This window comes from Budorcas taxicolor, chromosome 12 (genome assembly GCF_023091745.1).
Source record: "Budorcas taxicolor isolate Tak-1 chromosome 12, Takin1.1, whole genome shotgun sequence".
In the NCBI taxonomy this organism is placed as follows: Eukaryota; Metazoa; Chordata; class Mammalia; order Artiodactyla; family Bovidae; genus Budorcas; species Budorcas taxicolor.
The window spans coordinates 16,841,830-16,862,086 of NC_068921.1; the positions used below are offsets into that span (position 1 = coordinate 16,841,830).

The 20,257-nt window shown below is 39.1% G+C and overlaps 1 protein-coding gene across 2 annotated transcripts in view; it reads left to right on the forward strand.

The window, feature by feature from the left end:
- The window catches only part of LRCH1 (leucine rich repeats and calponin homology domain containing 1), a 215,353-nt gene that overhangs the window by 136,722 nt on the left and 58,374 nt on the right, over positions 1–20,257 (forward strand). For both annotated transcript variants that reach the window (XM_052649958.1, XM_052649957.1), the window contains exons 4-7: positions 9,196–9,301; positions 14,575–14,711; positions 15,513–15,640; positions 17,612–17,675. In XM_052649958.1, coding sequence (XP_052505918.1) covers positions 9,196–9,301; positions 14,575–14,711; positions 15,513–15,640; positions 17,612–17,675 — 435 coding nt within the window. The remainder of the gene's footprint in view (positions 1–9,195; positions 9,302–14,574; positions 14,712–15,512; positions 15,641–17,611; positions 17,676–20,257) is intronic.

The following is a 20,257-nucleotide window of genomic DNA, read 5'->3' on the forward strand; positions in this document are numbered from 1 at the left end:
TTCTGGAAATGTCATTTTAAGTGTGCTAGTAGCCACATTAAAAGAACAGAAGCAAGGGAAAGTCATCTTTACAGCATATTTTAGTTAACCTTAGATAGCCAAAATATTGTTTAAACATCTCTATAATATAAAATGGATGTACTTTACAGCCTTTCTTTCACCCTAAGTTTTTAAGGTCAACTGTGTGTCTTCCACCAGCAGCACATCACAGGTGCGACTGGCCACACTTCTGTTGGCCAGTAGCCACGTGTGGCTCGTGGTCACCCTTCAAGGGCGACCCTGTATTCTGTGCTCTCTCTGCTCTATGAGCAAGCATGATCTTTGCAAAAGGCATTTATTTGCAAAGTTGATGAATATTTAATAAGTTGCCATTATTTACCCACAAAGGGTGACTGGGCCTTGCTTAAGATCACAGACTAAAAATGACTGGTTTCCATCCGTTCTTATTTATCTTTCATATCTTTTTGCTTAAAATAGTACTGATACTACAGGTAACCACGTCAGAGGATTTTTAGCTATCAGTTGGAAAAAAACTTCCCTGGGGAGCCAGAAATAATTCTGGAATTGCATGGCAGGCCCCTGTTTTGTAGTGACATAGTAACCAACTTGCAAAAAGAAAAAGAAAAACATTTTGGGAGCTCCCCAAAGCATTCAGGTTACATGAAGCCACCTAAGTGCTGATAAAAATCTCACAGTTTATTATTAGGCTCTGCAAGGAGATCCAACCAGTCCATTCTGAAGATCAGCCCTGGGGTTTCTTTGGAAGGAATGATGCAAAAGCTGAAACTCCAGTACTTTGGCCACCTCATGAGAAGAGTTGGCTCATTGGAAAAGACTCTGATGCTGGGAGGGATTGGGGGCAGGAGGAGAAGGGGACGACAGAGGATGAGATGGCCGGATGGCATCACTGACTCGATGGACGTGAGTCTGAGTGAACTCCAGGAGTTGGTAATGGACAGGGAGGCCTGGCGTGCTGCGATTCATGGGGTCGCAAAGAGTCGGACACGACTGAGCGACTGAACTGAATTGAACTGAAGCATTGTTTAACTATTTGGAAGAAATATTTTGAAAATGTTCATTTGAACTCAAAGAGTATCCTAAACTGAGTTGTAAACCCTTCTCTTCCAAGAGTCATCATTGGCTTAAAAGGCAAAAATGATAGCACTGTGGCCATCTGTAAGAAAGGAGATGCCCTCTCTAATTTTTGAGAGGAGTTGGAATACAGTATCTTACCTTCCTGAATATATCAGTTACCTAAGAATCTTAAAGCATTGGCATTTAGTGATTGTGCAAAGATATGGATAAGCAATTTTTCCTCTTTCCCTGAAGACTTTCGTTAAGAAGTACTTCTGAGATTTTTTTCCCTTAAATCCACAGGAGAGGCCAGGATGGATTAACACATCGTTTCAGGTGCTGGAAAACTCAGGGAGCCTGAGCCTAATCTCTGCTGTGTTTCTGCCTCAGAGCATCATTTCTGATGGGAATGATGTAGGACTCTTTGATCTCCTTGGGCACTGCATTACTTCTGTACTGCTTATATCCTTAGAGCTGTAGCTGTCTGTGTTCCTTTGTTAAGTCTTTATATCTGCGTGTTCTTTCTATCAGGGACAGAGATACGCGGCACTGGCATTTACTGAGCACTTAAATTGTATGCCACACACTTCGCTGGGTATATTTATCATTCGATCTTGACAATCGCCCAGCAAGGTGGATATCCTGTCTACCTTTCACAGACAAGTTTGGGTTTCAGAATTACTTACCCAAAGGCATGGGCCTACGATGTGGTGAAGCTGGCGTGGAAACCGAAACCTCTGCACAGCACAACGGTGGTTGAGCTCACCGGGCCCTCATCTGGACTGCAAACCTCTCATGGAGAGAAGCCCTGGTTTCTTTCTGTGGAGCTTCCTTGTTTCAGCTTGTAGTGGTTTTCCCATTAAAGTTGTGGCAGGCCATGAACAGCAGGGAGAATGTTACAAAAACAGGGTGTGGTACAAATGGACAGTGTCTGTGAGAGTTTCCTCCTTGAGGAACCACAAGCCAGGCACAAGGGTCAATAGACTTCTCTTGAGTTGGCTAAACGTCATTTTATTCTTAAAGATCCTGCAAACGTGTCTTTTGTTGTGTGTGTGTTTTTGTTTTGTTTTGTTTTTTAATTTTTATTTTTACTTTATTTTACTTTACAATACTGTATTGGTTTTGCCATACATTGACATGAATCCGCCACGGGTGTACATGAGTTCCCAATCCTGAACCCCCCTCCCACCTCCCACCCCATATCATCTCTCTGGATCATCCCCGTGCACCAGCCCCAAGCATCCTGTATTCTGCATCGAACATAGACTGGCGATTCGTTTCTTACATGATAGTATACATGTTTCAGTGCCATTCTCCCAAATCATCCCACCCTCTCCCTCTCCCCCAGAGTCCAAAGGTCCGTTCTATACATCTGTGTCTCTTTTGCTGTCTCGCATACAGGGTTATCACTTGTCAGATCATACATGAAGGATACGGTGTGTTAAATATTTGGTGAGAAATACTGTGTGAAGCCATGTTGTAATTAACAGATGTCTCTGAAGAAGACAGGCACACTAAGAACACAATAATTTGAGAACCTTTTATGGGGTATTTGTCAAAAGTCACTATCTTCCCTGGTGGCTCAGACGGTAAAGCGTCTGCCTATAATGTGGGAGACCTGGGTTCAATTCCTGGGTCGGGAAGATCTCCTGGAGAAGGCAATGGCACCCCACTCTAGTACTCTTTCCTGGAAAATCCCATGGACGGAGGAGCCCGGTAGGCTACAGTCCATGGGGTCGAAAAGAGTGGGACACGACTGAGCAACTTCACTTTCACTTTCACTTTGGTCTCACTGGTTTTCTGATTGTGCTGACTCACTGGGGTCCGCAGATCGTCCATCTCTCGTTTGGTTTTTCTCAATCCTGTCTCCTCTCAACTTATGCTAAGGGTAAAAATTGTGTCTTCCAGTGGTTAGCTTCACGTAAGAGAACATAATATCACTCTTTTAGAAACCTGCTTTTTCAACCCCAAAACTCACAGGGTCTGACTCAGGTAATAACTGACTAGAAGGTGCATATTCTGGCCCTGAGTAGACACACTATTGTTTTTCTTCCCTGTTTTTTTTGTGTGTGTGAAATGTCTGGTTGTGTGGAGTTGGAATTCAAGGATAGAGTAGACACTGGATGTATTGAGCAGCTCCTAAGGAAAATCTCTTCTTCATTATTTTTATGTGTAGCATTCCCGTCTCTGAGATAGATGTAATGGAGACAGGAATTCATGTCTAATCAAATCTTAGGTCCTTTCATAGTCTCTGCAGATGCCTCCCAGCCTCTCTGGTTTCTGTTAGAAAATTGGAGAACCAAGGCCTGTTCAAGGTCCCTTCTGTTGTTTCTGTCTCTGCATTTCTTATAAAGAGCTGGGGGATGAGGTATGTGTTTGTGGGAATGTGGAAGGGTGTGAACTAGAGTTTTATACTAGGAGACGCTCAGTAAGTGTTGAGAGGTAATAATTTATCATACCAGAGGTTGCTTGAAAAAATTTTGAATTTAAATGAACATACCAATTTGTTTTAAAAAGTTCTTACTACAGGCTTTTAGATTTTTGATTGCTAAAAAATCAAAATTGACATTACTCCTAAGTCAGTTAAGTATCTATCTTTCAACAGATTTCTTCATTATTTCTACTGTGGTAGAAGGGTTTTCCTGATGTTGTAAGGAAATTAGAGTGATCTATAATCTCATCTCTTCTTTTTACATAGGAACAGAGAGGTTAAGATATTGCCCTCAAGTTGCACAGTGGAAGTCACACAAAAGACATTTCCACAAAAGGACATGGCCCCATGATGGGAGGCCAGTAGTATTAATAGCTTGTATTTCCTGTCAGAATGTTCACATTTTCTTCTGTTAAATAAAGAGCTAGATTTTAAAATATGACTTAAGCCACAGTATAACAACACTAAGATTTTGAAAACCCAAGAGTCAGGGGAAGATAGCTCATGAGAATACCACATGTAGTTTTGCAGCGTAGCCTGGTCTCCTAGGAAACCTTCTCTAACCAAAAATCATCTTGTCACACTTAATTATGTTGGCTTTCATTAAAAGTTACAACTTGAAAAAACAGGTCTAGTCTTTCTAAAAATGTTATATTCTGAAAATGAACCTTTCCTGCTTTAATAATCTTGAACCTACGCTAATATTTTAAATCCTTGTCATTTTTGCATTCTGAAGGTAAGTTTGCAACTAGCAGTCAGTCAGCTAAAATGTTTTAATCTTGAACACGCATCTAACCCTTCTAGAGACTTTTTTGGTAATTGCCCAGAAGGGTTGTGATGAATGAGAATCTTAACTTCTAAAGTCTTTCTTTGGGTTGCTTCGGAGCATTTTGATTAAACCAGCGGAAAATATGTGTATTTTAAGTCATTGCTGAAGTTCTGAAGTTCTTTGTTTTTTTAATCTAAATGAGAAAATTGGCTGGCCCATAAAACTTGCGTTTGAGTGTTTATGTGATTATGTAATGCATAACGATTAGATTCATTTCTGTTTCAAAAAGAATAGATTTAGTAAATATTTATGACACATTTAAGATTTTTGCTTTTGGTCCTTTCTGTATACTTATAATATTATCATGCTAAATATATAGTAATTTGGTTTTTCTATCACTTCATCGGAAATAGATGGGGAAACAGTGGAAACAGTGTCAGACTGTTTTTTTGGGCTCCAAAATCACTGCAGATGTGACTGCAGCCATGAAATTAAAAGACGCTTACTCCTTGAAAGAAAAGTTATGACCAACCTAGATAGCATATTCAAAAGCACAGACATTACTTTGCCGACTAAGGTCCGTCTAATTAAGGCTATGGTTTTTCCAGTGGCCATGTATGGATGTGAGAGTTGGACTGTGAAGAAGGCTGAGCGCCGAAGGATTGATGCTTTTGAACTGTGGTGTTGGAGAAGACTCTTGAGAGTCCCTTGGACTGCAAGGAGATCCAACCAGTCCATTCTGAAGGAGATCAGCCCTGGGATTTCCTTGGAAGGAATGATGCTAAAGCTGAAACTCCAGTACTCTGGCCACCTCATGAGAAGAGTTGACTCATTGGAAAAGACTCTGATGCTGGGAGGGATTGGGGGCAGGAGGAGAAGGGGACGACAGAGGATGAGATGGCTGGATGGCATCACTGACTCGATGGACGTGAATCTGAGTGAACTCCGGGAGCTGGTGATGGACAGGGAGGCCTGGCGTGCTGCAATTCATGGGATTGCAAAGAGTCGGACTCAATTGAGTGACTGAACTGAACTGAACTGGTAGCTTGCAATAATTATTCTGTGAAACATAGCTTAGGGCTAATAGACAATTCAGAAGGGATTCATTTGATTATCTGAAGAAGCTACTGGATCTGGAACTTATAACTTGATAAATTATCACTACTGAAGTAATATGGGGCATTAATGTTTATTTTTAAAATTTATTTTTTAAATCATATCTTTTAAAAGTGAACTCTCCCCCCTAAAAAACAAAAACAAAAAACATACTTTCTTTTAGACCAAATGGGGAAAGACATGTTCTAAAGAACCAAGCTATTCTAGGAATGTTGCTTTTTCAGTTTCTAACCTGGAGTATCTTATCCAAAAACATCTAGACTATTTTCCTCTCTGTCCTCCTCCTCATTCCCCAACTAATTAAGACATAATTACCTATGTGGTTTTATTTTTGTGACAGAATTCATAACCTCTTTAAAACCTGGCAGAGTTTAGTAGCTGAGAAGGAAGAGGTTAGCACAGTTTTTGCAGTATTGATCATAGAAGAGTGAAAAGTCTATCTTGCTTTCCCCTCATTATTTTGGCAGAACAGGAAGTAACTGATGGCAGTGCAGAGTATTATTAAAATAATTTGACCTTCACCATATACCCTTCAAAATGTGAATGGACAATTGGACTTTGTGTTTCTAATGGTCTACAGATGTCCTCTCTTGCAAGTTAGAAGGAAAAGCTTGTTGTTAACATTATGTGAAGTTCTTTAAAAAAATAAATTAAGAAAGCATTTCCCCTGCTGGTAAGTAAGTATTTAAATATAGCTGAGGGGAGTCTACTTTCTTTGATAAAGCCATTTAGAAATATATCTTGGAAAAATTACCTATATTTAGGGAAGCTTAGGGAAACAGCAGACTCTTAATTTCATGACTTAACCAGCGGTAATCAACAATGTGCAAGATGAATATAGTATACAGAAAAGAAATAGAATAAAAATGCATTTTATCTCAGAGTATTTCATAATGCTGCCTAAATATATCTGGTGTCTCTTGGCTTGCCCTTCCCACCTCTCTTGTTTTAAGAGAAAGATTTTTAAAAAATTATGTTTGAAACGTCTCAAAATCAGTTTCACATTGAAAAATCTGCAGTTCCCATATTCTGCAAAAATATCTTTCTCATGCTATCACTCACAGACTTATAAAAACATTTCAGATGTCATCATAAATTCTCCTTAAAGGTGGAAAATAATCTCACTAATTCTTCCTCCATGACCTTCCCTTCCTGTCAGCCATCAACAATCTGACTGTGCCTGATCCTGAGTCCAATAAAATAATTTAATTTCATATATTTCTAGGGCTCACCTGTGTACCATTTGTGTGAAGGCTCTTAGATTTTAAAATGGTACTTCTTGTGAATTTGTAACTTGGTTGAAGCAAAGAAAGATAAAACTTTCATTGCACAGGTTTGGTTATTGACTTCTATGGCTGATGAGATGCAGTAATAATTGGGAAAAGATGGCATTTCACTTTTTACTTCTCATACATGGAAGTATATTCAGAAAGGCAGAATAATTTACTGACTCAGTGAGGGGGTAAGAGCAACTGAACCAATCTCTAGACCTCCTTTATGTAATTACTTCCTTAGACTTTTATGTCTCTGCAGATGTGCTTGTGGGTTTTTTTTTTTTTTTTAAACATTAGGGAAGCCTTTCATGAAATTTGGTATGACTTTTCTGGGCCAGAAGCAATGCAGCAACAGCCAGCTTGGGGGTGATGCCATCAAACATCTAATGTTCTTAAACTATCACATGCCAGCCCCCCACCTCTACCCCAAGTCAGACTGCTGAGTGCAGAACAGCATGGTGGGCTGATTCCAGTGTGTGTGCCCAGACTTCATAGAACAGCTTAAATGCCTTCAGTAGGAGTGATGTTATTCCTTTTCATCAAGTGATATCCATTTAACACCTTCATGACCATGACAGATTGGCAGGTCACCTGAGGATATTGAAAAGAGATGGGATCAGAGGACAGCGATCCACTGTGTTCTGTGCAGCCCTGCTCTTACACAGAGCCTGGAGGTTTCAGGGAACTGGTCAATGAGTTGCTCTCATATAAGTGATTATGAAACGAGGCTTTGTTCCTTCTAAAAGGAGGAGTGAAGGGGGAGTTTTTTGGTAGATTCAGCAGTGGTGTGCGATGTTTATGGACTTGATCTCATTCGGATCATTTGTAGTCCAAATATACCTATGGTTCTGCGACACCAAGCAGGATCTGCAAGAAATTTGGTGTGTATATTGAGGCCTCCTGGGCTCCCAGCCAGAGACAGAATAAACCTCAGCATCATGGAGCATCAACATGAAGCAGCTTAAGACGTTTTATCCAATATTTATTGATCTTGTACTTTCTACCTGGCATTCTGCTTGGCACCAGGAGATCAAAGTGGCTAAGAAATAGTCTCTTCCATCTAGGAGCTCGCGGGCTCACAGGAGGAGGCGAACGGTTGAGCGGTTTTGAGCTTGGTACTTTATCCTAGAGTTTCTAAGGAGCTGCTGCAGATGTTTGAGCTGGTGGATGACACAGTGAAGTTCACACTGACTGTGTGAAAGATGGATCCAAGGAGGAGCTTGATGCTTGCAGACAACCGGGAGACCATTATAGTGTCTGGCTGAGAGATACTGCTGGTCTGGACTAAGGGGGTAGCTGGGGTGAGGGAGGTGGAGAGCAGGGCAGAGCAACCAGGGACAAGAGGAAGAGTGAGATTAGGGATGATAATACGATAGAAGATTAAAGATATCATGGCCACCATTTTGCATATGTCGAGGTGGTTCTAATCAATGATTCAGTTTAGTTCAGTTGCTCAGTTGTATCTGACTCTTTGCGACCCCATGGACTGCAGCACACCAGGCTTCCCTGCCCATCACCAACTCCTGGAGCTTACTCAAACTCCTGTCTGTCGCGTTGGTGATGCCATCCAACCATCTCATCCTCTGTTGTCCCCTTTTCCTCCCACCTTCAGTCTTTCCCAGCATCAGGGGCTTTTCCAATGAGTCCGTTCTTCGAATCAGGTGGCCAAAGGATTGGAGTTTCAGCTTTAGCACCAATACTTCTAATGAATATTCAGGACTGATTTCCTTTAGGATTGACTGGTTTGATCTCCTTGCAGTCCAAGGGACTCTGAAGAGTCTTCTCCAACACCACAGTTCAAAAGCGTCAATTCATCTGTGCTCAGCTTTCTTTATAGTCCAATTCTCACATCCATACACAACTGTTGGAAAAACCATAGTTTTGACTAGATGGACCTTTGTTGATTACCAGTGGAGTACTATTTTTTCCAAGGCAGAGAAGACATAGTCTCCATCCTCCACAGTCTTGCTTGTAAATGTTTATAAGCATGTTCCAGTCCAAAGTTTTCAGCCTTCTGATAAGAATTACATTTAAAATAAATAATATATCTAAACAATGCATTACTATATATAGTTATACACTGTAAATTGTGAGCCTCTGGTGAGGTAGGCTGAACAGTGGGTTGGAAATTGGTTCTGAGTGTTTACTCTGCAAGCCTTCGACAATTGACAGAACTTCCCTGGGCCTCATTTTTCTGATCTGTGCATATTAGGCCAGTAATATTGTCCCATGGATTTGTTGTGAGAATTAAGTAAGACTGAAGCACGTAAACGCAGCAGCCCGAGAGTAGCTACCAAAGGCTACTAACATGCCTCTTTTCACCTTTTCTCTCCCCAGAGGATGTTTTTAAAGCATTGTACTTTCTTCTTTTTCTCTGTGCTAAGCTTCTCTTGGCCTCGGACCTGGAGACCAATATAAAAATGTACCTGTATAGTTATCCTAATGTGTAAATTCCTTAAGGAGATTTCCCCTGAAACGCTTGATTTCCCAGTGAAAGGCCTTTATTGTTTCTCTTTTTGTTTGCGATGCAGGACGTCAGCTGCAACGAGATCACAGCCCTGCCTCAGCAGATAGGGCAATTGAAATCCCTACGAGAACTGAATGTCAGAAGAAATTACCTTAAAGTTTTACCACAAGGTAAAAAAAAAAAATAGAGGGAAAAATGAATCAAACAGAAGACTTTTATTATTTTTTAATAACCTTTGTGAAGGTAAATCCAGTCATGTTTGTGTGTACCTGTTAATATTAATTATAATTTGAATTTCATGTGTAGCTAACAGAGAAGTTACATTCACGTTGTAATTTTAGTCAAGGGTTTCAGTAACAAAATCATTCCCCTGTATAAAGCCGTGTGTGTGTGTGTGTGTGTGTGTGTGTGTGTGTGTGTGTTTAATTTGCTCAGATTCCCATAACAAAGTACCAAGGACTGAGTGACTTAAACAATGGAAATGCATTTTCCTGCAGTTTGGAAGCTGTGGGTCTGAGATCGTAGTGGTGGTCGGTTTTGTCTCTTCAGAGGCCTCTCTCCTTGACTTGCAGGGGGCCATCTTCTCTCTGCGTTTTCATGCCGACTTCCCACTGTGCGTGTCCTAACCTCCTCTTCTTGTGAGGACACCCATCATATTGGGTTAGGACCCTCCTTCCCTAATAACCCCATTAACTCACTTATTCTTTAAAGGCCCTGCCTGCCTCCAAATACAGTTACATTCTGAGGAACTTTGGGGGGGGGTGGTCACGGTTCCAACATAGGAATTTGGGGGGCACATAATCCAGCTCCTATCAGGAGGCAACATGAGTTGCTGTTGGTGTGGACGTCTGATGTCCTCAACTGTCCAGCCAACAGTCAGTTGCTGTGCTTGGTCCTGCAGATCCAGGAAACACCTTGTGTCTGGGATCCATGCTTCAGGCCAGGGTATGCCTCTGCTGAAGTGAAGTTGGGACCCCTATCTCTGGTGGTTTTGAAGAATTTCTTGAGGCCTGGAGCAAGGATGTCTTGGATCCATGCTTCAGGCAAGGGTGTGCTCCCTGAAGTGAAATTTGGACCCCTAGCTCTGGTTGTTTTGATGAATTTCTTGAAGCCTGGAGCAGGGATGGCTCTAGAGACTCAAGTCCCCAAAGACACAGCAGAAACTCAGAGCCCTACAGATAGCACCGCCTAGGAGCTAGACTCAGGCAAACGTTTCTCCGCATCTCTGGGCTTCCATATTGTGCCCTCTGATGCGATGTTGTGTTGAAGTTCAAGTAAAAAGATACTCAATACAAAAAAATTGTCAGTCAACTTTACTTCAATATAATAAAAATAAATAAAAAATTAAAAAGATATATATATTCAGAAGTGTTAGGCCATTAAGAACTTTGATAAGCAGCCTTGTAGGTGGTGCTGGATCTGAATTTCACATTTTGGGATCCTCATTTGGACCTGAATCAGGGATGAGTTGATGAACAATGTGGCGTTGAATGCTTTCTCTAGAACATACTCTGGTTTTCCAAGATGACACTGGTTTCTGTCATTTTTCATTTGAGCACACTAGACATGCCCTATTTCAAATTTACATTTGCAAATATACCTCAAAGCTAAAGTGTATATTTGGAAACAGTCAGCATTTGGTTAATCAGACCCTCACACAGCTATTTTAGAACTGCCTGATTTTTATTATTCTGTTCCTGTTTCATGATCTTTGGCTTGAAATGCTTCGTTATTCAAAGCAAGAAAATGGAGCTCATGAAAGGGAAAGAACTTTATAAAATGTCATCTGCTTTAAGTGTTATCTTCCATCTTCACCTTTCTCATCCTGACTAGTATTTTAAAGAAGGAAAATTAGAAACTAAGCATAAAGATTTATCACTTTATTACTTGAGATGACTTGGCATAAAAACAGTGATGTTTCATTTTGTCATTATGCAGTTCTACTTTTCAGTGGATGAAATTGTTTCCTTGATTTGAGCAAGTACAAAGGAAAAACTCTTGTTACATAGACAGCAAATCTGTAAGCATATAACCTTTCATAGCATTAAAGAAAACTTTCATTTAAACTTAAGCTTTTATGTTAACTATTGAGAAATCATCACTAATTATTGAACTCTTTTTATAAAAATTTAATCATTTAACAGTTTTCTGCAATAGAAACATGAGGGAAGAAAGTGCATCTGTAAAATCAAGAGATTTGTTTCTGACACTGTTCCTTGCTCTCTCTTAACTTAAAAGCATTCCTTCTAAAAAGATCGGTTACAAATTCCTAAGCTTTCCATAATTCTGTTTTCTCAGGTTCCATATTTTAATAAACACCAAGAGCTAAAGCTTTAGTTTACTGGAAAATCTTTCTTTAAAAAATAATTTCCTGAATATCAAGTGTCTTTTTGCTTCACTCTGGAGAACTCTGTTAACAAGAGAGCATTGATAATGCTCTGAGGCAGTGAATTTAAAGACCTTTAGTGTTTACTCATTTACTTTTCCTCTTTAGTATCCCTCCTTATATACTTTCAATCTGAGGAGGAGGGGAAACGTTTGTGGCCTTACTGCCCAGATCAGTTTTATGGTGTTTTTCCTAATGCAGTAGGGAGACTGACTTTGTACTTTCTGGGACCAGAACAGACAAGGGTGTTAAGGCAGTCATTCATTGCTTCTCTTTGCAGTGGACAGAGAGCAGTGGGATTCATTGTTCTTTGTTATTTCTTACCACCTCTTTTCCTATTCTTTTGACCTTTTCTGAGCAGAGTTACCATTTTCTCTTCCATTTCCTTCTGAAACTGTCGGGTTCTTGCGTTCCTAAACTAAGATGGTAATTGTGTCCCCAACAGACACTAACAGGAATAGTCATTATAAAAACCATCTTCTATTTTAAGTCACCTTCTCTCCCCTTCTGCTATATCTTCCATGAGCTTAGCTCTCTAGTCTTGCTTAAAAGTCTTCATTTTAAGTGACAGTTTGTTGAAGAGCCAGAGTCCGGTTAAACTTCGTCCTGATTTGCCAAGCTAACTTGGTGAGAGTCGAGTCAACCACTGGAGAGATGGATTCATATTACTGGAAGTTACAGCAAAGAGATATTCTTTTTATATATAGTCCCCCTAATTCTCAGCTCTGTTTTCAGAAACAAAAGGAAATGGAAAGAGCTCTTCCTTTTAAGTTTCTTGATTCTGTGCAGTCCCAGGGCTTACCTCCTGCCTACCTCCCACTGCTGTCCAAGCACTTCATCAAGGCAGCTGGGCCAAGTGAGGCCTGGGGAATATCACTTATCCTGCTACTGGTCAGAGAGATGGGTTTGAGCAGAGAATTCCTTGGGGGCAATTTAAAAAAATACACATCCAGCTTGAATTAGATTTCAAAAATTCTGATTAGAAAAGATCTGTGCACCCTAATGTTCACAGCAGCACTGTTTACTATAGCCAAGACATGGAAGCAATCTAACTCTCCATCAACAGATGGATGGATAAAGATGTGGTGCATATATACGATGGAATATTACTCAGCCACGAATAAGAATGAAATAATGTCATTCCCAGCACCATGGATGAACCTAGAGATTAGTGAAGTCAGACAGAGAAATACATATACCTTATGATAACATTTTTATATGTGGAATCTAAAAGAAGATACAAATGAATTTATTTACAGAACAGAAATAAACTCACAGACATAAAAAAGAAACTTAGGGTTACCAGAAGATTAATTAGGAGTTTGGGACTAGCTTATACACACTATTATATATAAAATAGGTAAACAACAAAGCCCTGCTCTATAACACAGGCAACTATATTCAATATCTTGTAATAAACTGTAAGGGAAAAGAGTCTGAAAAAACATACGTATATAGTAGTTGTTCAGTCACTAAGTCGTTTCTGACTCTTTGTGAGCCCAGGGACTGCAGCATCTCAGGCTCCCCTGTCCTCTGCCATCTCCCAGACTTTGCTCAAATTCATGTCCGTTGAGTCAGCGATGCTATCTAACCATCTCATCCTCTGCTGCCCCCTTCTCCTTTTGCCTTCAATCTTTTCCCAGCATCAGTGTCTTATATATACATACATATGTGTGTATAAGCGAATCACTTTGCTGTACACCTGAAACTAATACAACTTTGTAAATCAACTATATTCCAATAAAAAAACATACACATCCTGGGTTTCTCTTACACAACTGCCTGCCTATCATGGACCTGAGTTTGGGAGCTGATGAGCAATGATCCTGTTCCACTGTGCCAGCATTTCAGTTTCATGACTCTTTTCTTTAATATAGAGCAATTCACTAAGGTATGGAAGAGGGAATGTCCCTCCACACCGAGAGCAGCTTGACTTCAGAAGAGGGATCAGTTGCTAAGCTTTTGTTGGTGGAACATGAAGTAGTCTAGCTGAATAATGTGAAAACCCTCAGGCAGTACAGGGGGAGTGGAGGGATAGTGTTATTAGGAATACTTTCTCAAGGTAGCTGCCTTTGGTTCCTCTTCTTCTTATAGTCCCTGACCTTACCAGGTTTCATAATAAACGTGGTGAGGCCTGTTCTGAAAGGAACCCTGTGTTGCCTCTCGTTCAGGGATCTTAGTGATTTGCCCCGTGTCATCCTACATGTCTGGCATTGCTCAGCCTCTTTGCTCTATGGAATATATTTGAGTTCGTTTCTTGCAGCTGCCAATGTCGGTTGGAATGCTTGAAATTACTGAGTGTTTGCTCTGCCACTGGGTGGGGATTTTATGCTAAATATAATGTTCTGTCTTGTTTGTGGAGCTACAGAAGACCTCTTTTAAAGCAGTAGAATAAAGCCTAATCAAATCAGAATTACAGGGTCTGTTGCAAAATTCCAAATTTGATAGCATTTATTTTTTAAAGTGGTGTTAAAACAATCATGAACATATTTCTAGTAACTCATTCTGAGATTCTGCCAACCCACATACACAGAATACATAAGGATATGTTATAATTAGCATGTTATTCATAAGCTAGCAAGCTGTTTGAAAACAGTTGGAAGTTAAAACATAAGCATGTCTTGGTGTGGTGTGACTTATATGATTGTTTTGCTGGAAAAAAAAGCTTTTTTAAACAATAGATGTTGTGCATGTATAACGTTTGCAGCTCTTATCAGAACTAACAATAAATTAAAACTTTTGGGCCCCCAGTGAAAGCTTTCCTCTCTTCTTTAGTAAAATGTTATATTGAGCTGGCCAAATAGTTTGTTTGGTTACTGAGTATGTTGTTCAATAAAGTTCTTGATGAAAATGAAAAGTATGTCTTTTAGTTTTGCTGAAACCCAAACGGACTTTTTGGTCAATGCAATATAAACATAATGTATATTCCTCATGCACAACTTGATTTTAATTATGCTAAATGATATATTTCCTGATAAGCAGAAATTTTTTGAATGTTTAGCCACTTAATCTTGTTGCTTTCTGAGTTTTTTTTCCTTTTTTTTCCTGTTCTTTTAGAACTAGTAGATCTTCCCTTGGTAAAGTTTGACTTTTCCTGCAATAAAGTGCTCGTGATTCCCATTTGTTTTAGAGAGATGAAACAGCTGCAAGTATTACTGCTTGAGAATAACCCTTTGCAGTCTCCTCCAGCACAGGTGAGGGGTCTCACAGCAAAGTTGTTGTTGATGGGGGCGGTGGGGTCTGCTATCAATAGCACCTAAGCAACTCTAAGCGGAACCATTTTTTTATGTATTCTGCAGAATTGATGTGTGAGACATGATCATAAACAGTCACAGTTTTTTAAAAACTGAACCCTCGGGTACATCTGACTACAGTATGTCATCTTCTGTGACATCAGATTGTTTACCAGCATTTGCCTCGCTGTTCTGGTCACTGCAGCTCCAGAATTATGATGTTTGATTATTTCACTTACTCAGTTGTATTGATCATTTGTGCATGTGTTTGAAACTTTTTCATGGAGTGTATAGTTTATGAAAGGAGTAATAGAGTCTTTAAAGTTAGCTGAAAAATGGAGTTTGACCATTTTAAAATATGATTGTCAGTTATTTAGAGATAAGATTCAAGCTCAAATATTAAACTATGTGAGAACAAAATTAAATGTATATGCTTTCAGAATTGGAACATTTCTAGGTCAGTCATATGACATACATACTTTTTATACTATTTTTACATTAATATATTTCTGTTAAAATTTTGCAGTTTAGTGCCAAGAAACTAGAAATTTCTTGAGCACAGTTTCCTGTTCAGGTAGAATTTGGAGGAGATGATTGCCTTAAAAATCTTATGTGTTTTAGAGACGTCAAATTTGGTGATCATTGTTAACATATTACTTAAAGTGAAAATGCAAGAACTGAGACATAGGGAGTGAGATGTCTGATGTTTGCATTTTGTTTTGTCTTTAAAAAAGGAGCTACTTATTATTAATTTTCCCTTAGATTTGCACCAAGGGCAAAGTGCACATATTCAAGTATCTGAGCATCCAGGCATGCCAGATTAAGACAACAGACTCCCTTTATCTCCACACCATGGAAAGGCCACATTTACACCAGCACGTGGAAGACGGGTGAGTATGACAGCCCTCAGTGGAAGCCCCATTTATAATCTGCTTAGCCCAACACACTCCCAGTAAATAACCCCTCAGATTCTTCTGTTTCACTCAACCAGTACAGTTTTATACATCAGAGTCTCAGCCACTTTTGGAATAAGAAAGGGAAAATTGATAATGTTGATAATATTTTGTCATCTTTGAATCTCATCTACCCTCTCCTAATTCAATAATCAGTCCTTCTTGAGTGCTGCCTATGTGTGTGTGCATATGTATATACACACCTGTTTATGTATAGCCTTATAAATAAGATCTATAATATAAATGTTCAGTGTGAACAAATGTATCAAACTGAGACATGGTTTTCTAAGTTAATTTTTACTGTGCTTCTGGAACATTGTTAAGAAACAGTGCAGGCTTTATTTTTTTAATAGTCTTTTAAAAATGCACTGTGCATAGTTTTGGACGTTTTCTGTTTAGAATGGAAACTTTACAGTCATTTCGTGTGTCCTTGACCATTTTGTGGCATGAATCGGGCCTTGAATTTTCAGAGAACAGAATTCTCACACTGAACACATTTGTAGACATGCAGGTTGTTTTTGTTTTTTTTTTCCACATACTATTGTTTTTATTTATTTATTTATTTATTTTTGTGAATAAGAACTAACATTTATTGAGTGCTTATGAAGTGCTGTGCTGAAGTGGCATATATGTAATACCTCTTTGATTCTTTTTTTTTTTTTTTTAGTTTTTTATTTTTTTAATTTTAAAATCTTTAATTCTTACATGTGTTCCCAAACATGAACCCCCCTCCCACCTCCCTTCCCATAACATTTCTGTGGGTCATCCCCATGCACCAGCCCCAACCATGCTGTATCCTGTGTCATAGACTGGCGATTCAATTCTTACATGATAGTATACATGATAGAATGCCATTCTCCCAAATCATCCCACCCTCTCCCTCTCCCTCTGAGTCCAAAAGTCTGTTATACACAGCTGTGTCTTTTTTCCTGTCTTGCATACAGGGTCGTCATTGCCATCTTGAGATGTATTAATTGCAGAAATATTTCCTGAACTTTTTACTAAAAAGTAAATACAGTGACTTAAGATCTCAGCCTACCTTAATGGTACATTTATATAATGCTTAAAAGAAGTATTCATTATTTTATTGTTTTAAACATACTATCAAATTTATTTAGTCACTGGATCAAAGTTTACAGAATTACTGAAAGTTAGGACTTTTTCATAACATAAGAGGTAAGAGCAACTGACAGATTTTGCTTTTTTATATGCTAGAATTAATAAAATGAGAAAATTTGTTACCGGATTTAAAAAAACGGGCCACTCAGGTAGAATGTAAATCCATGAAACTCTGGACACAAGGAGTTTATTTTACATTCTATTTTAGACATTACAGGGACTTCCCTTGTGGTCCAATGGTAAGACTCTGCTCTTCCAATGCAGGAGTTGCTGGTTCAATCCCTAGTCAGGGAACTAAGATCTCATGTGTTGGTGGTGAGGCCAAAAATACATTTTAATTAATTAAATAAAAAAATTGTCCAACAAACCATTCAAGTATCTGATTTTCATTAGGGCCTTGTCTTGGTGGTGGTGGTTTAGTTGCTAAGTCATGTCCGACTCTTGTAACCCAGCGGACTGTAGCCTGCCAGGCTCCTCTGTCCGTGGGATTTTCCAGGCAAGAATACTGGAGTGGGTTGCCATTTCCTTCTCCAGGGGATCTTCCCGACCCAGGGATTGAACCCGAGTCTCCTGCATTGCAGGCAGATTCTTTACCAACTGAGCTGTGAGGGAAGCCCAAGTTGAGCCTTGTCTTAATATCCTTTAATATTCAACTGATTTGTTGCCTTTGGATAATAATAAAAATTTATAAAGCAAAGTCATTTTGATATGAGTTCATGTATGTTGTTCTGAACTTTGTCATTTTGATTCTTTTCTAAATGAATTCAATATCGATGGCGTATAACCCAGCAAGAAGGATTCTGATTCGGGCGTTGGGAGTGATAACGGAGACAAGCGATTGTCTGCCACAGAGGTGAAGTTTGGGGTCAGATTCTTTCCTTTCTGTGCCTCTAGGTACATCTACTTGCATTCACTGGACTCTTGGATAAAGGCAGTTGCCTGAGAACATGTGACAGTGTCTGTGAAAGTTATTTGAAATTTTCCAAGTGTTCTGTACATATTAACTGTTGTTAGCTTTTTCTGCATCTTTAATATTTTGTAAATGTCTCAAGAATGAGTCCCTGTTTCCTTCCCCTCCTCCCACCCCCCTTACATTATCTAGAATATTCTTGCATGCTTAATAAATATTATAAAATGACTAAGTGGTGTGCAAGTACTCAGGAAGTATTTTTATAAATATCAGTGTTTGTTTTTAAATGACAGAGTAACTTAGGAAAAAGCTGTTAATATGCCTGCATAAATGTTAAGCAATCAAATGTACATTGCATGTTCCCCACAGGAAATGCATTTTTGAGTAGCCATAATTTTTACAGCAATATTTGTTTTTCGGAAATTCTTAGATTGTGTTCTTTTCAGATAATATTGGATAAAAGTTTGGTGATTTGTGACTTAAGAGGCCTCCCACACTAGAGCTTTGTAAAGTGATTATAAATAACTCATTTAGAACATTTATTATATGTAGTTTGTTAGGTTCCCAAACTCTTTCACTAATAAATCATTACGTGAGGTTTCTTGACCAGCAGAGCTAAGAGGGACAGCTGGGGTAGGGATGGATGTGTCATGACCCCTTCACACACACACACACACGCGCGCACACACACACACACGTGCGCGCACACACACACATCATGATGCCTTCCCTTTTTGAGGGAACTTACGGAGTTGGACTGAGCGACAGATACATACCCACTCACACACTGAGTTTTTGTGATTATTGAATTCTGAAACATTGTAATACTCTTTTAAGGGCTTCCCTGGTGGCTCAGTGATAAAGAATAGCCTGCCGATGCAGGAGAAATGGGTTTGATTCCGGGGTCAGGAAGATCCCCTGGAGAAGGAAATGGCCACCCACTCCAGTATTCTTGCCTGGAGAATTCCATGGATGGAGGAGCCTGGTGGGCTACAGTCTGTGGGATCGCAAAGAGTCAAATATGATTTAGTGACTGATAATACTCTTTTAAGATGTGATTAATAGCTCAATTACTCTAATAAATCTGAATTTTTACTCTTTGTACATATAAATCCAGGAAAATTGCCTTTTCCCTGTTCTCTTTAGGCATTTGAGATTTAATATGTAGCTAAGATGTTTAAATTTATTTCCCACAAAATATTTCATAAGGCAATATATTAAAAATTAGTATACCTTAATATTTTTCATATAGCATATTTCAAAAGGAAGAAGAGTTTATAGGCAGAAAAAGAAGGCCAATATCAATAAAATGAAATTACCCTCATGAACCTACATGAGTAATTTACTGTGGTTCCCTGGGGGAAAAAATACTCAACACATTGCTTTGTAAGTTTTATTTAATTCAACTCCCTTAGCTGTATTAAAACTCATAAGTCCCCTGAAATAGCCCATTGTTTCAGAAATTACTCACCCGACCTTATTTTCTATTAAATTAAAACAGGCTCTGCTTTATCCTTTGTCTGTCTTCTAAGGATAATTAAGTTCATTAATAAAACATTAAACAAAGAACTTCATTATCCTTTTGTTCCCACTTAGTATAAGTAGGATGCTAATATTCTAAAAGGAGGCCAAGGGTTTATTTTCTCCTTTTAAACTAGATGCATATCTTGAAATTTTGCGAAGTTTTTAAAGGTGGGAGGAGGGTTAGAAGGAGGGACTGCAGAAAGGATTATGTTCAGTAGAATGAAGTGTGCACATTTCCCTTTGGGTTTTTGTATTCCTGTTTATTGCACATTGTAGTCTCGTTACCTGAGAACACCTCTAAGAAATGTGTGTTTTACACGGATAAAGGTTCTGAATTATTCCATGCAACTTTCTCTTTTCACTTTATTTGGCGAATATGTTACCATCTGTGGTCAGTCAGTCTTGCTCCCTGCTCAACATCTCCTTGTGAGGCTCAGAATTCACACCTCATCCCCTCTTTGGCTGTTGCCATTGTCCGATTAATTTCAACATTTGTCACTCAGATGGATTTAGCATTTATCACTCAGATAAACAAGCAGAAAGCAAATGTGAGGCCCAGTAAGGAGCTGGGTAATGAATGAAATGCACATTTGTTTCCTGCCAGTTTCTGAACAGTCTGTGCGTGTGTCCAAAAGTAAGATGAACACGATGTGGTACAAGTCACAGCCTCGGGAGTTTAGGAGCAAGCCACAGTCACCTGAACTTGTGGGGGTTCCTGATCCCTGTGATTGGAAAAGCTTTTCACGAAATAGTGAAGCTAAAGCGGAGACGTGAGGCTTCATATTTCACGTGTGACAGAATCATAGATTATCTGAACAAGCCTCATCAGTTAGTGTGGGAAACACAACCCCAAGGGAGAACTAAGTCTGATTACTAAATAGAAGCATTATTCTGAAAACTGCACAGAACCCATGTTCCTTTTAAGTACTATATTTAAAGCAGCTTCTTATATATTTAAAACAGCTTCCTCTACCTAAACAGGGAAATAAACTGAAGCTTGA